Genomic DNA, 23,372 nt, shown 5'->3' with positions numbered 1-23,372 from the left:
CTGTCTATCATTTTATCGGTTTGTCTATTTTTATTTTTTTTTTCTAAATTTAAGTTTCATATGAATTTAATCTAAGTACTTACCTTTAAAAATGTTTATTAAAATGACAAACAATTATATTACTTAAGCATAATAAATACTATGCTTACAAAAATGTACATATCGTTTACACGATATGCAATGTCGTATTAACCACATACATTTATAAAAAAAAATAACATACTAAACGTTATTAATTATTTGGCAATAACTTGTTTCATTTTTAATAATGCCTTATTTGATGATGACATCTTGTCTGAAATGATTGTGAGAAAAGAGACAAAAAATTATGACTGTTTTTTTTTTTTGTTTTTTTTTTTGTTTTTTTTTTAATTACAAAAGGCAATTCAACACTTTGAACAATTGAAAATATGAATTTTCTTTCTGTTTTTTTTTTCCTTTTTCCTTATACGTAAAAAAATATAATAGAAGGTTGTACCTATTCAGCCATCATTTTGTCTTATTGTACAATCTACAAAATAATCATTGTGCTCAAGTATCGGATATCTGCCCATGACGGACATACACTTTTCATATTAATTAAGATGCATCCCGTTGCCTTACTTATATCCGTGTTTATATGTCCTCATCAAGACTATATAACATCTGTACTCCTCTCACAAAGTAGAACTTACGAGGAAAATGAAGCTTACTATCATCTTAGTCGTTTGTCTGGTTGTAGCAGTTTCTGGAACTTGGGTTAGAAGTAAGTAAATGTATATCAATTATCATTCATGTTTTTCACATGATTTCATAAATCTTATTTCTCTATATCATTATACTGTGGAGTTTGTTTTAAAGTATTACTTGAACATCTGGTAAATGGCAAATAAATTTAATCAATACATTGCCATCAGTATTTATTTCTTCAAATGTTTTATCTTAAACGCAGTTTTTCTTACTTCTATTCTTATTCAGTTGCTAAAGAAGCGTACTATTTTATTCCGATCTCGATGTATTAAAAGTTTTAAAATACAAACAAGTATAACATACACAAGTTTTATAAAAGACTGCTAATCAATATGACAATATATGTGTGTGTAAGCTAGTCCTAACTAAGGACATGTTTTCCACGTCTTAGATTGTGGTTTACCATTTATGTTGTCCTGTCTTTTAAGTACCTAACGTGACCTAATCCTTAATATGACTGCTTTTCTACTTGTGAATTCGCATATTTAGTTAATAAGTTGTATTTGTAAATCTGATCGGATATTGTTTTGTGTCTTAATGTTTGTTTTTGTGATTCTTTTTTTATGTTTTATTCGTATCTAAAAGAAGAGATAATTAATCTCCCAGTTCACTTGTATGATTTTAGTTTAAATCAACTATGTGCACAGGATTGTTTATTACACAGTTTGATTAGGTAAAAAGGCCGACATAGGTAGTTGCACAATTACCATAACAATTCTATATTAATATTCTTGTAATTCTTATAAGTTACATTAAATACCATAATTGAAACCTTATTGGAAGGTTTATTGATTTTTTTTCTCTGTGACGTTACTTTTTGTGGCGTTATTACACTCGTGCGTCGAAATGTACTCTTGTATTATTTATTTATGTATTTCTCCGTCATATTGTTTTCCCGTCATGTACATTAACTTTTGTCATTTTAGCGGTATATTTAATATTACCATAAATAGCGAGATTCGGCTAGCATTCAAACCAGGTACAGCCCATCTTTTTTTCTTAAAATGTCCTGTGACAAGTCATGAACAATAACTTATAGTTTTTTCATGTATGTTGCATTGTCGTTTGTTGTTTTCCTCTTATAATTGATGTGTTTTGAGTTTTCTTTTCTTGTATTACTAAGATACATCAATGTTTGAATTCAACTTTGACGACGGCACGATGCGTATGCTGACATCGTCATAATGTAGCTTTTTCAGCTTAATTGGTATGTCTTGTGATTAACCGTACTACGTATTACAACCAAACGTAAAAATTGTCCAAGTTATCTATTTAAAAAAGCTTTTTTGTGGCTATAAACGATCAGTGTTGACAAAACATCTCTGAATTATGCAAACTGTCTTCCAATACGATTATGAAAATAATATAGTTTGTATTGTTAAACATGCACATGCGCGAGGCATGATTTGAGACATAAATGTGTCATTCGTCACAACTCGGCCGATTCCGAACCTCATAGAAGGAGAGTAGCGGAGTCTCCCGAGGATTGCCGATTGATAAATATGTCACACGATTGAGACTCAGATCTGTTCCTACTATAAGATGAAAAGTTAAAATATTAAACTGAATTAGTCAGGTTTGTCATAGATACAGTTTGAAGTCGTTTCTCTGTGGTGATTTTTTAAACAAAAGTTCAAAATATAAACCTATTATCAGTAGCATCCTTAATGTCAGTAAAGATTTGATTGAAGAACTCCTTCAAATGCTATTTTTAGGACTTGACCACTACATCTGAACTATGATTGAATATTTCCTTTCGTCTTTGAGAAAGTTTTGCAGGAGTACTGCTTCATATACATACTTGATACCGTTAGCATATTTTTTGTAATAACAGTCAAACATGCTTAAGAGAACACCTGTATAAAACAAAAACATGTGTTGTAAGACAATTAATTTTAGATCTCTCTTGAGTACATTTTAAAAAAAAATGAACCTGTTTTTAAAGTCCACCTGTCTTTAGAGACCACGTTTTTGCTCTCTCTTAAGTGGTTTCGTAAAACAGGTTTTAATAATTTTGATTTCTCAAGAAGTGATTACTTTTGACCCAACACTTTAATTATGACGTGTTTCATTTTTAAGGACCACCAAAGCCTTGGAAGCCCAGATTTGGAAATGGCGGAAACGGTGGTACTTGGAATGGCGGGAATGGAGGAAACGGATGGAATGGTGGAAATGGTGGTACTTGGAAAGACGGGAATGGAGGAGACAGTTTGAATTATGGGAGAGGTGGAAATGGTGGTACTTGGGACGGTGGTAATGGAGGAAACGGTGGATATGGAGGTTATGGAGGAAACGGTGGTCGTTGGAATGGTGGAAATGGCGGACATGGTGGAAAACGCTAAGATATAACTGACAGAGTTTCGAACTAATGACAAATGAACATGTGACAAAATATTCAAATATTTCTTCTGATTTATTTGTTTTGAAGTCACAAAAACATATCAATAAAATTTTGTTCTCATGTGATTATCTTGTTTAATGCTCTAACGTGAACTTATTGAATATTGGAGTGTGGTAACTATACCAATAAGAAAGTACCTGACAACACAAATAAACAAGCGAACATTTAGAGGTTTTTATACCGTCTTCAACAATATAGATTTATATACTCTACACCAAACTTAAAATCATCCCGAATTTAAAACAAGTTGACGTCCAAAACTTTTACAGACACTTTTCAAATCTGCCATTATCTTACATTGAACCATCAAAAACTGAAAGAAATGACATATTATCTTGCTACGGTAAGGTTACTTTTTTTTCGAAAATCACAATTGTTACAGTCTGCGTTCATTCCTAAATCTAGCCCTGGTAAAATCCCTCGGCCAATATGAAAACTCGGCTTGCGCCTTTAGCTCATTTTGCAATCTCGGGGTAATACCGAGCTAATATGGAAAAAAGACATGTTATAATCCATAAATATACAAGTTGTCAGCAATATTATGCTACCTTCCTATATAACTTTATCTAAATTTATTGTTTATTTCTAATTACGGAATAATAGTACATCAATGACCCCCACTAATATTAGGTTACGTGCACAAATCATAAATAACCCAGAACATTCATGAAATATGTGTCACTGGACTTTTATCAATCACAAATCATATACACAGGAAAGAAATATGAATTTGGAAAATAATTTCGATGGATAGCATGACCATTTCGATAAACATTCAGAACAAATGTTAAAATTAGCAAAATTAGTGTTTACATTTTACTTATTTGATTGACTTTATGGTCGTTTATAAAAGAAAAAAATCATTTTTAAATTATTAAATTTTCTACATCGGCTTTCGACAAAGTTAATGTTTGAGGATACCCTTGACCCTTGGTTAACATTTAACCTTTTCCTTTTTCCTCTTACGTACATTGATCAATAGATAACTAAAGCTTGTATCCAATCAGCTACAATTTCTGTCTTGATGTACAACAAGAAAAAAACATTATAAACAACACTCAAGGATCGGAAATCTGTATATGCCGATAAATACTCAAACCAATTGAAACACATCCCATTACCTTATCAATAAACGTATTATTTCATCCTCACTGAAACAACAAAAGATATATTTCTCTCTCTCACAAGTAAGAGCTCACGGGGAAATGAACTTCTATTTTATCTAACACTATACGAATATTGCGTGTATCTTGCAATTTATCATTGAGCTTAAAGTATAATTTATTTCCATTGCAATCGATAAATTTGAATGGCATCAGCATGACTTAAATGCAGGAGCCAAAATTGAACTTGATGAAAACAGTAATTTGAACATAACCGTGCGCTCGCATCAGAGGCACGAAAGTAGACTATGAACGTGTAGTATATGTAAATCGCTTCATGTTATCTGTCAACCTGTTTTTCGTATGATAGAAAGATCGATTCGGGATAAAAAGTATCTTTATAAATTGGTCCTAATTCATCTACTAAAAGATATGTGTTGCTCCACGTTGCTATTGAAGGCAGTATTGCAGGTTTCACCAGACTAGTTTATGTACAAGTTTGCACCAAAGTACATTAAATGAAAATAATTACTGTACATATAGAAATAAGAAAATGAGGTATGAGTGCCAATGAGACATCTCTCCATCCAAGTCACATCTTATAAAAGTAAACCATTATAGGTCAAAGTACGGTATTCAATACGGAGCCTTGGCTCACACTGAACAGCCAGCTATCAAAAGTCCCAACAAATTACTAGTGTAAAACAATTCAAACGGGAAAACCAACGGTCTAATCTACATAAAAACGAGAAACACTTATGAATCACATCAACAAACGACAACTACTAAACATCAAATTCCTGACTTAGGACAGATGCGAACAATTGCAGCGGGTTTAAACTTTTATTGGTACCAAACCTTCACCCTTTTCTGAAACAATAGTGTAACATCACAACATAGAAAGACAAACTATAAAATATCAATTGAAATGGCTTAAATCAATCAAAAGACGTAGTAACACACCTTACCATACAAAGAGCGAATAATATATATTGTTTTTTGTTGATGATAACCTTCCTTGCTAATATTTGTGATGACTATACGGTATTTTGTTTTCTCATTGTTGAAGTCCGTACGGTTGCCTATAATTGCAACTATCACTTCATTTCAACTTTGGATGACAGCTGCAAAAATTAAATTCAAAATTTAGAAATTTAGAGGGAAATGTAGCTGACTATCATCTTATCGGCCTTGTTATTTGTACCACTACCAGTTTCTTTAACCTTTTTCTTAACTTGAAGTTTCATATGACTTTTGCATAATAACTTATCATTCAAGGTGGTATGGGTGTCTTCCTCCATCTTGGATTGTAAAAAACAGAGAACTCAAGGTCCAGATTTTCTATCAAGTTAGCAAAATTTGATGCAGGAATGCAGATATTCAAAGTGAATTTTCATTTAAAAGAACCAATTTATAAGAATATAACTTATAAATATTAATATTTTTGCAAGTGTTGATTATTTTTGGTTGTTTTAAAAAAAAATTTTAATTGGCATTTTAAGAGGAGGTAACTCTAAAACAGTGCATTTTCTGAAGGATTCTACATGGAATTTTCCTATTTTGTATTTTAGCCAGAATAAACGTACGGTGACCCTATCTTTTCTTTTGATTTTCTCAAAGCATTGTCTGAAAGCTATCTTTTCCTTAAGTATATAACAATTCTATCATTTTGTTTAGTTTCTAATCACAAAATGGTGTTTTTCCTGTATAATCCATACAAAATGTGTCATTTTGTCACGTCCTGTAGCTTGAGAAAATGCGCGGTGACCTATCATTTTTATTATATTTTTCAACATATATCAATAGATACTACGTTTTGGCAAAGTATGAACAAATTCTATCATTTTTATTTTAGACTCCCATACCACCTTAACATGTTTATTCAAATGACAAACAATTTTATTTCTTAAGCATAATAAGTACCATACTTATATATCGTTAACGCAACATGCCATGTCGTATTTACCACATACATTTATTTTTTTTCTCCATTATTGTCCTAACTGTCTACTGTAAAATGAAGAAAGAAGTTTACATAATGAAAGTGAAACAAACGTGTCTGTTTCTATATTTTAAGCCTGGTGGTTATGTTGAATTCGTTTCCTGCATATGTTTTCAAGTATAATAACGCTTTAAGACACTTCGAACAATTGACGATGTTGAATTTCCTTTCTGTTTATTTGACTTTTCCCTTTCCGGAGAAAATATGATAGAAGGTTGTACCTATTCAGCGATCATTTCTACTGTACAACCTACAAAACAATCATTGTGCTTAAATATCGGAAAACGCCCCATCACTGACGTGAACTATTCATATCAATTAAAACACATCCGTGGTTTTACTAATATTATTGTTTGTATGTCCTCATCAAGACTATAACACGTCTGTACCCCATCTCTCAAAGTAGAAATTTAGAGAAATATGAAGCTTTCAATCATCTTAGTAGTATGTCTGGTTAACAGCAATTCAAATTAATTAATATATAGCCATCAGTATTTAATTTTTCCAATGTTTTATTATAAAAGCAGTTTATCTTTTTATTATTCATTTGCTAATTAAGCGTGATTCTTATATTCCGGTGTATCAACAATTTTAAAATGCAAAAAGTATAACATACATAAGTTTTAGTTCCTGTTCAATAAAAATCATAATGAATATGACAGGACTTTTTTTATAGCTGTGTCTACACAAACTAAGGACATGTTTTCCACGTCTTAGATTGTGGTTTACCATATACGTCGTCTGGTCTTATAAGAACCGAACGTGACATATTCCCGAATATGAGTGTTTTGAGAGTGAATTCGCATTGCTATAAGACGTGTCTCTGATTTTATTTATCCAGCGTTCAAGCATTTAGTTACGAAGTTCTATTTGAAATTCTGATCGGATATTGTTTTATGTATTATCGTTTGTAGTCGTGATTTTTCTTTTTATTTTCTATTCGTATGTAAAAGTAAAGATAATTACTCACCCAGTTCATTTGTATGAGTTTAGTTTAAAGCAACTATGTACACGGGATTTATTTGTTTTACATAGTTTGATTTGGTAGAAAGGCCGACAATTACTAACACAACGTACTCTATATTATTATACTGGTATATGTTAAAAAATATATATCAAATACCATAATAAGAGATTTAATCTAGATGTATATCCATTATTTAGAAATTTACTTTTGACGTTACTTTTGTGGCGTTGATACACTCGTATGACAGTCACACAGTTTGTAAATATACTAAGATGTTTTCTGTATTGTTCCTAATCAATATTAGTTATTCGTTGTTATTCCGTGGTTAACATGTCGAAACACAAACCAATTTCAGTTCACGTCGATACATATCTGATAATGAATATGACAATAGTTTGGTATTAATGAGATATAACGATGTTTAAATTTAACTTTGACGACGGCACGATACATACAATGTATACTGCCATAGTGCCAATATAGCTTGTGCATCTTAAATGGTAGTTCTTGTGACTATATCTACTCATGCGCTTTACAAACAAACGTTAAAATCTATTCAAATTATCTCTATATGAAAGCTTTTTTGTGGCTATAAATGACCAGTGTTGAAGAAACATCTAGGAATTATGCAAACACTTTTCCAGTACGGTAATGATTTTAATATAGTTCGTATTGTTTAACATGCATGTGCGCAAAGCACCAATTGAGACATAAATATTTCACACGATTTTGGACTAAGATGTGTTACTACCATAAGATGACAAGTTGAAATATTAAACTAAATTCGTCAGTTTTGTCATAGATTCAGCTTAAAGTCGTCCCTCTGTAGTAATTTAAAAAAGAATAGAAAATATAAACAATACGTATTATTATAAGTAGCATCCTCAATGTCAGTAAAATTACCTCGGAATAGATTTGATGGAAGTACTCATTGAAATGCAGGGTATAATTTTCAGGACTTTGTCACTATATCTGAAAGGAAATTAAAGAATGTCTTTTGTCTTTGTGAAGGTTTTGTAAGAATGTTGCTTCATATAAATACGTCATACCGCTAGCATATTTATTGTAATTATATCATGATTTTGATTTCCGAACAATCGATTACTTTTTACTCATTTCTTCAATAAATTATCATTTATTTTATTTTAAAGGACCTAAACCTCAACCTGCTTGGAAAACCAGACCTGGAAATGGCGGGAACGGTGGTACTTGGGATGGTGGCAATGGAGGGAGCGGTCTGTATGGACAGAGTGGAGGAAATGGTGGTACATGGAAAGGTGGAAATGGAGGAAACGGGCGATATGAGGGTAGTGGAGGAAACGGTGGTCGCTATAATGACAGGAATGGCAGACATGGCGGAAAACGCTAAAATATAACTTACCGAGCTCCGTACTATTTACATAAACATGTGAAAAAAATGTTCTTATTTCCCTTGAGATTTATTTATTGTTCCTGTCGAAAAACATAGGTTAAACTTTTTTCACATTTGTTTTTATTGTTTAATGCTTTATATAGATATAACAAGATGTGGTCTGAGTGCCAATAAAACAACTCTCCATCCAAGTCACAATTTTAAAAGAAAAACCATTATAGGTCAAAGTACGGTTTTCAATACACAGCCTTGTCTCGCACCCTACATCTAGTTATAAAGGGCCTCTTAAATGACCAGTGTAAAACCATACGAACGGGAAAACCAACGGTCTAACATATATAAAAAACGAGAAAGGTTCCTGACTAGGACAGGTGCAAAAAAATGCAGCGGGTTTCAAAGTTTTAATAGGTACAAACCTTCACCCTAACTCGACACAATAGTGTAACATCACAACATAGAAAGACACACTATAGAATATCAATTGAAATGACTCAATGCAATCAAAAGACATATTAACACAAGTGAACATACACGGAACGAATACATTTGATCTATGACACAATGTAAGTACAAAATCAATTAAAAAAAGGGGTATATAAATAACAGTAGTATACTGCTGTGTGATGATAGGTAATTTCGGAAAGTCAACCAAAACCTTTACTAATAATTTTGTCCAAGGATACGATGAGTTTACACGGATCACACAATGAAAACCGTAAAATTGATGATGTGAAATACCTTTTTTTTTTGGTACAGCCAAATTTTCTTTGTATCTATGAAACAATTAAGTAAAACTTTAAAGTAAGTTATGGAAAAGAAATCCCTGACTTAATAATTTACCAGTGATGCATTGATTACATTCGTTACAATCTATGACATCACTACACTCACGGACATAACGAGCTATTTGGGGTATTTAAACAACGTATGATAGAGCCTACGTAACATCGCTGTCTAAAAAAGGAAAAGTATCAATAGGAAATGTAAAATGACGGCAATATTACAACTCTCCATTCAAGTCACAATTTGTAAAAGTTAACCACTATAGGTCAAAGTACTGTCTTCAACAGAGAGCCTGGCTCACACCTCACATCAGACTAAAAAGAGCCCCACAAATGACTAATGTAAAACCATTCAAACGGAAAAACCAGCGGTCTAATCTATTTAAAAATAGAAAAACGAGAAACCCTTATATACCTCATCAACAAACGATAACTACTGAACATCAGATTCCTGACTAGGACAGATGCAAACAAATGCAGCAGATTTAAACGCTTAAGTATGCACCAACCTTCACCTACACCCTAACATAAAACAAAAGTTTTACGTCATTATATAGAAAGACTCTCTATAGAATAGCAGTTGAAATGGCTTAACTTAATCAAGAGAAATATTAACATAAGTGAACGTACATTGAACAAATAAATTTGATATATGACACAATGAGAATACAAAATCAATAAAATACGGGATGAAATGTTCATTTAAAAAAGACAACCATGCCCTTGAACAAAATGCTGCCAAATAGAATAATGTACACAGGTAAATGAAAATAATTGTGTTGTAAGTATACAGTATAGATGGAAAATGTAAATATTTTTGTGTCCTTAGTACGAGAACAGAAGTGAAAATTTATAGTCATACCAAAAACTTATCAAAGCTGGTATTGATTAAAAATAGAAAGCAAGATACAACACTAGCTAATTTAACATTAAATAACAAAAGTATTACAAAGTGTATCAACAGGTCTAATTACCCTGAAAGTACGATTGTAAAGTACTCGCAGTTACTGAAAGCTAGTTAAAAGCCAAAAACAATTAATGATCATAAACAAAATCAAACATCAGAGACTAAAATCAACTATAGCACATCCCAGGAATTTAGTATTTTAACGTACTGGACTGTAAAGAAGAACCTTTCTGAAACTTCCTTGTCGACAGAAATGAAACCACCTAGCACAATTAGAAACAAAAAAACAAAATACACCTAGCACTGACAAGCATGTAGTTATGACCAGATGTTACAGTGTAATAGCCATTCATTGGCCATAAGAAAGATTGTGGAAGAGCAAAATACAGAACCTGAGGTTCCTCAGCTCTGCAAGAGGACTATACAACAGGAGTAAGCAGACGAAGTGGCCGAATGTTATACCCATCGAGCCGCATTATAATGATGAAATAGGGGCCCCTGATGCTATCCGAGAAAAGGAATGGAGAGTTGTATACCATGTGGTGGTGCCATAAGTTTATAGGCAGAAAATTGTTGGTCTTTTCAAAGACATCCCTTTGGTCGGACGTTTAGTGAATGGGACATGTTTACAATGTTTATTAGTTCAACCTTTTTACTCCATTATCTTGTTTAAAATTTGAATTTAAAAGACCGAGTATTACTTCAATTCATCAATCCACATGAATCTGTCAAACACCAAAGTTAAATTCAACCATTTTTTAAATACACCAATGGAAGTAATATACAATTTTAGATGTTGATACAATTTATTTATGATGTACATTAAGCAGGTTTCGTCGTAGTGAAATAGCTGCACATAGTTCTACAAAATGTGCAATAACGGCACGGCTATGTCTATAAAGAGAATCTACTATTTAATAAATGTTTATTCGTCTTATGGAATGTTTAACACAAACTTTTCTGCACGAATCTTTTCATCATCAATTTGCGTTCATCCTCTTCCAATTATTGGCCAATTACCCTTCATAGATTCCTAAGTTTCAGCTGACGGATATGCTATCAATAATCTGAAAGCTTGATGAAGAATTGCCCATAATATCATGCTTTTTGAAACTTTGAAGTTTTTCTTACTCCAAGAACAAATAATAAGATATTTTTTTTGAAAAATATAAACGGCTACTAGTCGCTACTGTAAATAGTATGTCCATCATAAATGTGTTAAGGTCGGTTTTTATTTTCTTGATAACAATTTAAACTATGAAATAATTTGCTTAAAAGTTGAGGATGAATATTGAAGAACCTAGCACTATAGGAGGGGCAATCAAATGTGTTCCAGAAAAAGAAATAAATAGGAGATGGAGAGAGAAAACATAAAAAGTCTTGGACCTTAACAACAGACCAAGACTTGCAATGGGTATTTATTGGCAATCATGTGGACATCAACTCGCATTTCTGGAGATAGTGCCTTATTTTATTATAACATCTTGTCTTATATGGTTGTGAGAAAAATTGGAAAAAAAGTAACTGGAGATGTTTATTAAAGGCGCGCCTGACGTTTAAAATTTCAAGCCTGGTCTATGTTCAGATTGTTTTCTGTATAGGTTTTTAATCATTTAATCATATAAAACCTAGGAGACACCCGAACCTCTGACCATTATGCACTTCTTCAACTGTTTATTCTACTTTTTACTTATACTTTACAGAAAATAATAAAATATTGTACCCATTTAGCGATCATTTCTTTTTATTGTGCAACCTATAAATCAATCATTATGTGAAAGTATCGGAAACCTCCCCATAACTGACATGAAGTATTCATATGCATTAAAACGCATCCTGTTGTCTTACTTATATCCGTATCTGTATGTCCTCATCAATACTATAACACATCTGTACCCCTCTATCACGATAGAAAATGAAGATTTCTATCATCTTAGCCGTATGTCTGGTTGTATCAGTTTCTGGAACCTGGAATAGTCGTATGTATATCAATTATTATATTTTATAAAGTTCAAATAATTTTAAAAGTCTTATTTCATATTTTTTTCAATATACTGAGAAGCTTTTATTCAATAGTACTATATGTACAGATTTCACTACAAACTAGTAAAAGTCTGAAATCGCCTATATCTGTACTCGACTGTCCTGCTTTTTACTCGACCATGCAGACTGAATTGGTCTATGTTTTACTCGACATTATTCTGCCCAAGTCTTATCCATACTCGACTGTACTGATTTGTACTTGACCCTTATTTTTGGCATTGGAAATAGTCTGAACTATTACACGACCAGTTTCTCTTCTCTTCTCTTTTGAAACAGTCTTAACCCATTCTCCATGTTCTCGACATGTACTCGACCTATTGTTGTCAGATTAAACAAATACTCGAGCAAAGGTCTGAACAATACTTGACCAGTCTGAACCACACTTGACCAAATAAACTCTACTTTTTTTTTTACATTTTAACTATTAAGATAAATTTCTTTTTAACTGACATGACGACAGCCACAATAAAATAAACATATATATTTTATAAAAACAGATTTTTACATCCTGACATGAAGTGCATGATTCTCAGGTTAATCAAATAGAGATAGTTAAATCAAATCATCATTAATTAAATTAGTTTCAAAATTTAGGAGTTTTGTTAAAAAAAAAATATTTTCCAAAAAACAACACCTATTCTGAGGGCAATAAAGCCTTATTAAGGTGCCTCTTGTGTTGCCATGTGATTTTTTTTTTAAACTTATTTTTTTCTAAATTCAAAGATAAAACTATATAGGTCTGAGGGCTAAAGACAATAGTCGTATACTTCTCTTTCACATGAGGTAAAAACAGCCATCAGAATCACTGAAATTGTTTAACCTTAATATATTGTAAATATATCTATTCTTATTATAATTTGGAACATTTAATATAAAATATATATCAAATAGGGATAAATAATTATGGAAATGAAAAGAATTGTCCCCATGATTAGTGGTAAAGTATAAAAGTATACCACCTGCTTAGGACAAACTCATTAAAACAATCACACCTGGTCAGAGAGTACTGAATTCTAAATAACTATCATTCAAAATTGCAACATCCTGTATACTTCTCTTTCAAATGAGGTAAAAACAGCCATCAGAATGACTAAAATTGTATTATCCTATCAGTAGTATCAGTGTGAGTTGTTGTTGTACAGGACATTAAAAATATCTGAACATGAAATTAAAAGAAATCCATTTGTCTTTTAGAAAGTTTTGTAAAGATGCTGCTTTGAAGAAAATATTTGATACAGCTAGCATATTTATTTTAATTAAATTGTTTTACCGTAGAATCAATTAATTTTGACTCGTCATTATAATACTTTTTGATACATGTTCTTTTTCATAAAAATATTCTAAACCTGTTTGGAACACAGGAACTGGAAATGATGGAAATGTTGGTACTTGGAAGGGTGGGAATAGAGGAAACGGTCGAAATGGTGGAAACGGTGGTACTTGGAATGGTTGGAATGGTGGAAACGGGTCGAATAATGGGAATGGTGTAAATGGTGGTACTTTTAATGGTGGGAACGGCGAAAATGGTCGACAAGGTGGTAATGATGATACCTTGAATGGTGGGAATGGCGATACTTCGAATGGTGGGAATGGTGGGAATGGAGGAAATGGTTGGAATGGGCGAAATGGTAATACCTTTAATGTTTTGTGTTAAAGAGATATAACGATGTTGAAATTTAAACTTTTTGACTTGTTCTGTTGATTGATAGCGTTGGATTTATGTCAATATTCATGGACTTCCCCTTTAAAATTTGATTTAAAGTTCGATGTTTTTGTTTAACTTTTGACGATGACACGATTGATATGCTGACATCGTCCCATTGTAGCGTTAACAACTTAAATGGTATATCATGCGAACAGATGAACCCTTGAAACAAAAATTAAAATGCCTCTGCTGGTGGACTATTAGTCCCCGAAGGGTATCACCAGCCCAGTAGCCAGTACTTAGGTACTGGCATGAAAATACGGATATTTTGTGTTATTAAAATTTGCTGTTACAAAATGATAGAAATTATTATAAATTAAGAAATGTATCTTCCTCATGCACAGCTCTGATTCCTTTCACGGATTTGGCAATACTTGTTGGACCTTTTGGATTATAGCTCTTCATCTTTTATATAAGCTTTGGATTTCAAATATTTTGGCCACGAGCATCACTGACAAGACATGTATTGTCGAAATGCGCATCTGGTGCAAGAAAATTGGTACCGTTAATTTTATAAAAATAGTTTTATAGTATTCATCTTTTTGTAAACTTTTTTATGGATATAACAGATCAGTGTTGTAGCAGAATTTGCTTTGGAGTTTTTGTTATACTTGTTTGGTGTTGCCGTGCGCGTTACAAACTAAAGTTATAATCTTTTTATATTAATTATCTTTTTAAAAGCAATTTGTATGGCTATATCAGTGTTGTGGAAGCCATTAGGAATTATACACAGGCTTTCCCAGTACGATAATGATAACAATGTAGTTCGTATAGTTCGTAACATGCACATGTGTAAACACCAATTGAGATATAAAAATATCATACGATTAAGACTAAGACTACTAGATGGAAAGTTGAAATACGAACTGCATTCACACGTTTGTCATAGATCTAGTTGAACTCGTCCTTAATTTCAATTATCAAGACATGAAACACACTGACCTATTATCAGTAGTATCCTTCTATTAGGCTATTTCGATTAACTCGGAAAAGATTTGATAGAAGGACTCGTTTAAATGTGAGTTGTTGTTGTACAGGACATCATAAAATATCTGAACATGAAATTAAAGAAATCCATTTGTCTTTTAGAAAGTTTTGTAAAGATGCTGCTTCGAAGAAAATACTTGATACTGCTAGCATATGTATTTTAATTATATAGTATTTCCGTAGAATTAATTACTTTTGACTCGTTCTTATAATACATTATGATACATGTTCCTTTTCATGAAAATATTCTAAACCTGCTTGGAACACAGGAACTGGAAATGATGGAAATGTTGGTACTTGGAATGGTGGGAATAGAGGAAACGGTCGAAATGGTGGAAACGGTGGTACTTGGTATAGTTGGAATGGTGGAAACGGTTCGAATATTGGGAATGGTGAAAATGGTGGTACTTTTAATGGTGGGAATGGCGAAAATGGTCGACATGGTGGTAATGGTGATACCTTGAATGGTGGAAATGGTGATGCTTTGAATGGTAGGAATAGAGGACATGGTTCGAATGGTAGAAATGGTGATACTTTGAATGGTTGGAATGGAGAAAACAGTCGGCATGGGGGAGGTTGGGGAAATGGTGGTCGTTGGAATGGTGGGAATGGAGGAAGCACTCAGCGGAGAGGTCATAGAGAAAACGGTGGTCATTGGAATGGTGGAAATAGGGGAAGCGGTCAGCGTGGAGGTCTCGGTGGACACGGTGGTCGTTGGAATGGTGGGAATGGAGGAAGCGGTCAGCGTGGAGGTCGTGGAGGAAACGGTGGTAGTTGGAATGGTGGGAATGGAGGAAGTGAACTACTTGGAGGTCATGGAGGAAACGGTGGTCAATGGAATGGTGGAAATGGAGGAAGCGGTAAGCATGGAGGTCGTGGAGGAAACGGTGGTCGTTGGAATGGTGGGAATGGAGGAAGTGGTCTGCGTGGAGGTCATGGAGGAAACGGTCGTCATTGGAATGGTGGAAATGGAGAAAACGGTCAGCGTAGAGGTCATGGAGGAAACGGTGGTCATTGGAATGGTGGGAATGGAGGAAACGGTCAGCCTAGAGGTCGTGGAGGAAACGGTGGTCGTTGGAATGGTGGGAATGGAGGAAACGGTGGTCGTTGGTATGGTGGGAACAGAGGAAGCGGTCAGCGTGGGGGTCGTGGAGGAAATGGTGATCTTTGGTATGGTGGGAATAGAGGAATCGGTCAGCGTTGGGGTCGTGGAGGAAACGGTGGTCGTTGGAATGGTGGAAATGGCGGAAACAGTCAGCATTGAGGTCGTTGGGGAAACGGTGGTCGATGGAATGGTGGGATTGGCGGACTTGGTGGAAAACGCTAAAATATAACTGACCGAATTCCGGATAAAAGAAAAATGATCATTTGACTGAATAATTCTATTTTCTGAACGCTTTTGTCTATTTTTATGTCATAAGAATATAGATTAAAATGCTTTCACATTTGTTATTATTGTTTGATCCTTTAGAATGTTTTGTTGAATATTGGAGCGTGCGATATACACTCTAAAGACAGACACATGAGAACACCAATAAAAGAGACATTGAAAGGTTAGTAAAACATTTTCAGCAATATCATTTCATTTTCAAACATCCTGCTAGTGTGTCATTGTGCTATTGTCATTTTTGTATTCACGTCTTTATTTTTGGCGTATGTACTTTGTCTATAGAGAGTCGAGATGCCATTTTAATTTTCTTTTTCAAACTTTTGTTTGTATAGTGAAGAAGATTATAACACAATGTTGACAGTTGTACCAAATTTTTTGACATATTGACAGATTATATATGTTTGTTTTACTCACACATCATTTTTTGGTCAAAATATAGAATTCTTTATATGACTATAATGCAAGTTATAGGTTTAAGGGCATCCGATACAGTTTCAAGGGAGTTAACTCTTGGCGCGACGTTAAGCGTTTGAATTTCCGCAAAACGTCACTGTTTGCGGGACGTAATGCGTTTTATTTTCCGTAATAAGAAACGTAATGTGGAATTTTAATGTTCCAATTTCTGTTCTCCACATGCTAACTTCTACGCCATTAATATTAGTACATTTGATTCTAACAGGAAAACAGTCTAATAATATCATAAGAAATAAAACAAGTTACTGTTTCTTTGAAATCTTCAACAAAAAATGTAAAGTGAGCAATCTCAAGACGACTAACCCTTCTGGTGTTACTAATATCATGCACGTCAATTATCATTTTTATTATCATTCATCATCCATGACGTTGTATTGCAGCACAGGAAACCAATGATATTTTAAAACTAATACCGAAAACGTAGGTACACGCCGCTAATATAAAAGAACAAAGTTCTTATTTCCTCAACGTTGCACGTATTTTATCTTAAAAAAAAGGCAATAGCCAACAATATGTTTATACACCCGTAATTTTTTACGGGACGTCTTATGGTATACAAATGTCCGTCGTAAACATGGAACAGCATATTATCCAAATTTCATTAAACTGAACATGGTTGTTTTTTTCAGTCATGATGGTATAACGATCTGTTTAATTTTTGTTGAACCTTTTGAGTTACAGGACTTTGTAACTAAAACAGTTTTTTTTTTTACAGTTCGCGCTGTAACTCAAAAACGATTTATGACTTTTGCTTAAAAATTTACACACTTCTTAGTTATATTAATCTGAAGATCTGTATAAACTTTTTTGAGGATGATTCAAAATTTGATTTTAGAGTTATTGAGTTTATGACAAAAAGAGTGGGTTTTCACATGTCGCGCCGTATCTCGGAAACTATTTATAATTATTGCATAAAACTTTTTAGTTAAATTATTCTGAAGATCTGTATACTTTTTCGTGATGATTCTTTAATTCATTTTTGAGTTCTTAAATTTTTATTGAGCTTCAATTTGGGGATCATATAAAACATTTTGTGATATACAAACTTACTATTGCGCAAGAATAATGAATTAGTCAAGATATACTTAGCATGACTTCCTGTACAACCCCCGTGTTATTTTAAAAACATGTATAATGATTTTGAATAACACGACGGGCGCATCATGCCCTCGTAGCGCAGCTGTTTATTTTGTTCTTTATATTTTTTGTAAATATATGAGAAATGACGGGATGACAGCAAATACAATGCAATTTCCAATATAATCAATGTTTCCAAATGGCATAACTCTTTTAAAGAATAGTTGATATGATTTTCAAACGTGTCCATGCGACATCAGTTTTATAAAAAGTTGGCAAGAATTGTTTACTTGAAAAATGTAATTAACCAGAAAGACCGGAAGGACAGACAAGATAATGGACGTGCGATATTTTATGTACGCGCTATGGTAAAAAAAAATAAAGTTATTTACCAATAAAATTACGCTATGAGAGAGGAATTTTAATCAAATCGGTTTTGCCAAATCAAAAATTTCAAAGTTATAGTTTCATTGTTTGCATGGACAAGAGCATTCTATAGAAAATTGAAGATTCTCCTTTATAAGAGTTTGCTTTTGTTTTCTGACCATATAAAACGGAAGATGTAGTATAATAATGAGACAACTCTCAACAAGAGACAAACATGACACAGAAATTAACAACCGGGCACCGAGCGGTCTTTAACAATGAGCAAAACCTATACTGCATAGTCAGCTATAAAAGGTCACGAAATGACAATGTAAAACAATTCAAACGAAACGGCCTAACGTATGTGCTGCAATTTATGTACAAAAAAAGAAGTTCCGTTTGCAGGATGATGCTGAGTTCACACATAATTCGAATTCAATTCGCATTAACTAATTCGAATTAGTTTAATTCGCATTCGAAATGTTTCAAGTCCTAACGTAAATTCCAATTCGAATTGCAATGCGCGTTAAATTTGATTTACTGTCCAAACGACGTGAACTTTTAATTCGTATCAACAAAAACGGATTTCACAGTGATTAAAACGTGAAAAAAAGTATTTGTAATGAAAAGCATCCCACCAAACAAAACAAAACAAATCCAGAGGTCAACATACGGTATGAAATAATATACGAGTGTGTACAGTTAATGTACCTGTATGTCAAGTTTTAAATTGCCGAGTCTTTAATTTTAAAAGCCTAAAAATTATCAACAGTCCGTTATAACTTTTCTTGAGATGTTTCTCACTTAGACCACAAACAGAGAGAGGTATTTGTTATTCACATGATTTTATTTCCGAAAACAATATAACCAATTTATAGATAGTACTTTACAAGCAATATTTACACATCTGAAAAATGTCGCCGGTAATTTGCAGAGATAAGGTCGAAATTGTCTGCCAGCGACGTCGTGCACTTTAGCGCTAACGTTGAGGTTACAAAGGAGGGACGCAATTTTTAGGATAAATCGCGTTTATCATGGAATCAAGCACAGTGACCTATATTTTTTATTTGAGATTTGGAGAAGGCATGACAAAATGCAGTTTATGCAGAAAAATGATAAAAATGACATTTTCAGAAACAGTTTATTTCCATTGTTTAGGTTTTAAAAAATACCACTTTGAGCATCTTGTCCGCAATGTCAAGCAAGGCTTGAATAATTGTATAGCTGTTCGTGTAGTGATTTTTTTTCCTTTTTGTCACTTGTCACAGCGAAAAATATCAGCTCCAAAATTTGTATAACATTGCCTAATTGTTTTACAAAATTGCACAAATCCCCAATTTTCAGCCTCAATTTTCTCAAAAACAAGCACGATGACCTAAGTTTAATTTTGTGTTTTATTTTATAACTCGCCAAGGCCTACAACATATTACAAAATTATGAAAATGACGTTTTATCGAGGAACTGTATCGGATGCCCTTTAACTAGCTTTAAAACCAGGTCTAATCCACCTTTTTCTACATAAAGAAATACAAAGTCAGTTGTTCTTTTTTCTTTGTTTTTTTTACTTGTAATACATGTTTATGGTTTATGTAAAGTTTGCATTGAGAGCGAACATAATCCAGTAGTTTATGTCTTCCTTTAAATAAAAACAAAGTTTTAAAACATAAAAAATGGTTTAATATTGATAAATACACCAATTCTTATTTTGATCCTGATATTGTACACAGAGTTGTAACATTGTTACTTTAAGTTAAGATTGGAAAACCATCGAAAATGGCTATTTAAGAAATACTTGATGCAAGCTATACTTTATTGTAGTGTTAACAGGGTATGCATTATATTCGTGATTTTTTTTTGCCTGAACAGTAGTGAGGGTTACAATAACACGAATATAATTATTTCGATTCTGATTAGGACAATTAATGTAATTTCTATGTTCGATAAATATTAGTGGTAAAGCGTTTGTGTAGACTCTTCCAGGAACCTCCCTTTTTTGTTTGTAAAGAAGTAAACGACCGGCACTTTGATTTTTCAGAGGGAGGGGGGTTTGAACAGCCTGCATGAACAGCTGTTGTATCTAGGTCAAATATGTCAATTTCGGAATGCAACACATTACAGTCATAATGAATGAATTAATAACAACATGTACATCATTTAAGAGTTTGGAATTGTTTTAAGTTAATGAAATATATTAAATGTATGCCAATTAGATAAAAGTCATTATTCTGCAGTAGTCAATATACGCATGTGCAAACAAATTTTATTGGATTTAGAGCATGGGTTTGTTCACAAAGCGAAAGAAGCACGTCATATTAGAATGTGTGTTAATAATTCAAGAGAATGCAACAATATAGCTTTGACAGTGTTACAATTCGATTGTTTAAAGATATATTTGCATTAACAAAGACGACAAAAAAGCAAATAGCTCCTTTTATGTTAAACGTTTGAATTCGCCGGACACTTTCGGTATAAAAATGTTAATACCTAAACATCCCAATCCTAGGTGTACTATGTATTTGCCTGTCCCAAGTCAGGAGCCTGTAATTCAGTGGTTGTCGTTTGTTTATGTATTACATATTTGTTTTTCGTTCATTTTTTTACATAAATAAGGCCGTTAGTTTTCTCGTTTGAATTGTTTTACATTGTCTTATCGGGGCCTTTTATAGCTGACTATGCGATATGGGCTTTGCTCATTGTTGAAGGCCGTACGGTGACCTATAGTTGTTAATGTCTGTGTCATTTCGGTCTTTTGTGGATAGTTGTCCCATTGGCAATCATACCACATCTTCTTTTTTATATAATAACGGTACCGATTGTATTCCACCTTTTAGACACATCCTGTCTCTCCAGTAATGCTCATGTGGCTGTTTACAGACTGATTATACTTATGCATCATGTCATGCAAAACTTTAAACATTGTAACAGGATGCACAAATTTGTTGTTTTCCTGTAGAATGATGGTTTACCTGATAGAGTAAAGTATTTTTGTAATGGTTACACTAGATCTTCTTAATTGGTCGTCATATTATTCATTTAGATGTTATACTTCATGTACTCGTGTGCATTGAAAATGAGGATTTCAAAATATATACCTGTGCGTGTTGGGTAAAATAAAAAAAAATATACTCTGGCAGAAAATACTACATACCATATTCGACAATCTTACAGTAAAATAAAGAAAATTATATACTACAGACATGTGACGAATTAAGAAATGTGTTTGAATATATTGCATTTGCCATGGAAAAGCCGAATATATTTTTTAGAGACCGCAGGGAAGATTAATTCGTGTTTGTATATTGTGCAGACTGTTATAAAATTATAAAGGGGGGACTTTTCAGAGTATTAATGTATGTTCTATCTGTCCTGGTCAGTAGGTAAGCATTAATTATTAGATAAAATGTTGAAATGAAATAATGTATTTATATGTGTAGAAAAAGTTTTACTGTGGCCATCCATGACGCATGATTGGGAATACCATGAATACAGCTTACTGATTGAACAATGATTTTGTGGAGTCCGCATGAGTTCACGGTATGTGCAATATGTGCAAGTTCTTTTATCATAACAATATTTGACAATTTCATAGTAAAATACAACAAAAGCAAAAAAACACTTACATAAACATGTGACAAATTGAGAAATGTATTTGAATCTATGTTAATTAAGTTCATTTGTGAATTAAATTTTTTAATGCATTCCTCATTTTGATTAGGATTTCTTTAAAAACAATTCGCAGTCCTTTCCTAAACATGCTAAATATGCCCTTGCATTATACCTCGGCTAATGTAAGAACGCGGCTTGTGCCGTTTGCTTATTTTGGTATATCGGGGTAATATCAATCTAATTAACAACCAATCTCTCACCGCTCACGTTTTCTGATATGTCGCGTGGGAGATCTAACGAAACCCGCTTTGAGGTCACATGTGAGTGACCTCGTAGGTGTGTCTTTTTCGACTAATGAAAATGAGTCTTCCACGATTTTGGAAGTTTATCGCGAGGTAAAGGGATGTAACTCGTTTTATTTACGAAGAAATCGTCAGTCAAAAGCATTCATTAACTTTTTTGATTGGCTTATTGATAGGTCGTCAACTCATTTGCATATCATTATAAATTCATAACTTCTAGTTCACTCACATGTGACCTCAAAGCGGGTTTCGTTAGATCTCCCACGCGACATATCAGAAAACGGGAGCGATGAGAGATCGGTTTTTAATTAGATTGGGGTAATATCAGCACTAATATTGAAAAAGACATATTATATTCCATAGATATACAAGTTGTCGTAAATATTTTTCTACCTTCCAATATACATGTAGCTTTATCTATTTTATTGTTAATGTCTAATTACTAGGGATGGCAACAAGTACCCGAGTACACTTTTAGAACTCGGATGCTTGTTTGTCTGTTATACATCTTGAGACATTTTTCTTCTCATTTCCGCTCATTTTAGTCCCGTTGAAATATCCCTTTCGTAATACTAAATAAAATCAATTATCAACCTAAATATGTTTATCCTGATGCTACTATTTGTTATAGTAGTAACCAGCAACGTCCGTTCCTTTAGAGTGGATGTTTTCATGTGCACTACTGCTAGCAAAACAAGAATATGTCCCCAGTACACGAATGTCCCACTCGCACTATCATTTTCCATGTTCAGTGGACCGTGACATTGGGATAAAAACTCTAATTTGGCATTAAAATAAGAAAGATCATATCATAGGGAACATGTGTACCAAGTTTGAAGTCGATTGGACTTCAAATTCATCAAAAACTACCTTGACCAAAAACTTTAACCTGAAGCGGGACAGACGGACGGACGGACGAACGAACGAACAGACGAACGGACGAACGGACGCACAGACCAGAAAACATAATGCCCCCCTACTACCGTAGGCGGGGCATAAAAATAGAAAGTCTAACAGTATTTCATCAGAAGTTGTTGACCAGACTATTTTTCTAAACAAAAACAAAATCAAAGAGCCCCTGCGGTAAACCCTATAGAACTGATTAGAGACACTTTTAACGTTGTTTGTACACGGATCAACACTTTCATGGATTGATAAT

At 33.3% G+C, this 23,372-nt stretch overlaps 2 protein-coding genes across 3 annotated transcripts; both read left to right on the top strand.

Moving 5' to 3' along the window:
* The first annotated feature begins 624 nt into the window (after nucleotides 1-624).
* Nucleotides 625-3,195, top strand: LOC139496042 (glycine, alanine and asparagine-rich protein-like). The gene is made up of 2 exons (XM_071284471.1): nucleotides 625-745; nucleotides 2,809-3,195. Exons 1-2 carry the CDS (start codon nucleotides 682-684, stop codon nucleotides 3,069-3,071), a joined length of 327 nt encoding a protein of 108 aa, XP_071140572.1. The 5' UTR covers nucleotides 625-681; the 3' UTR covers nucleotides 3,072-3,195.
* Nucleotides 3,196-12,148: 8,953 nt separating this feature from the next.
* On the top strand, nucleotides 12,149-16,445 carry LOC139494933 (uncharacterized PE-PGRS family protein PE_PGRS20-like). 2 transcript variants are annotated; one of them, XR_011657213.1, is made up of 2 exons: nucleotides 12,149-12,242; nucleotides 13,668-13,921. XR_011657213.1 is itself a non-coding variant. In XM_071283062.1 (2 exons), the coding sequence occupies exons 1-2, from the start codon at nucleotides 12,179-12,181 to the stop codon at nucleotides 16,260-16,262; spliced, it is 1,059 nt and encodes a 352-aa protein (XP_071139163.1). In that variant the 5' UTR covers nucleotides 12,166-12,178; the 3' UTR covers nucleotides 16,263-16,445. The 2 variants fall into 2 exon arrangements, 1 of the variants encoding a protein (XP_071139163.1); XM_071283062.1 differs by lacking the exon at nucleotides 13,668-13,921 and adding an exon at nucleotides 15,268-16,445 and having other exon boundaries at nucleotides 12,166-12,242.
* The last annotated feature ends 6,927 nt before the right edge of the window (nucleotides 16,446-23,372 follow it).

The sequence above is a fragment of the Mytilus edulis genome, chromosome 11 (assembly GCF_963676685.1).
Source record: "Mytilus edulis chromosome 11, xbMytEdul2.2, whole genome shotgun sequence".
In the NCBI taxonomy this organism is placed as follows: Eukaryota; Metazoa; Mollusca; class Bivalvia; order Mytilida; family Mytilidae; genus Mytilus; species Mytilus edulis.
The sequence above is the reverse complement of the archived record's forward strand: the minus strand, read 5'-3'. Positions and strand labels throughout refer to the sequence as shown.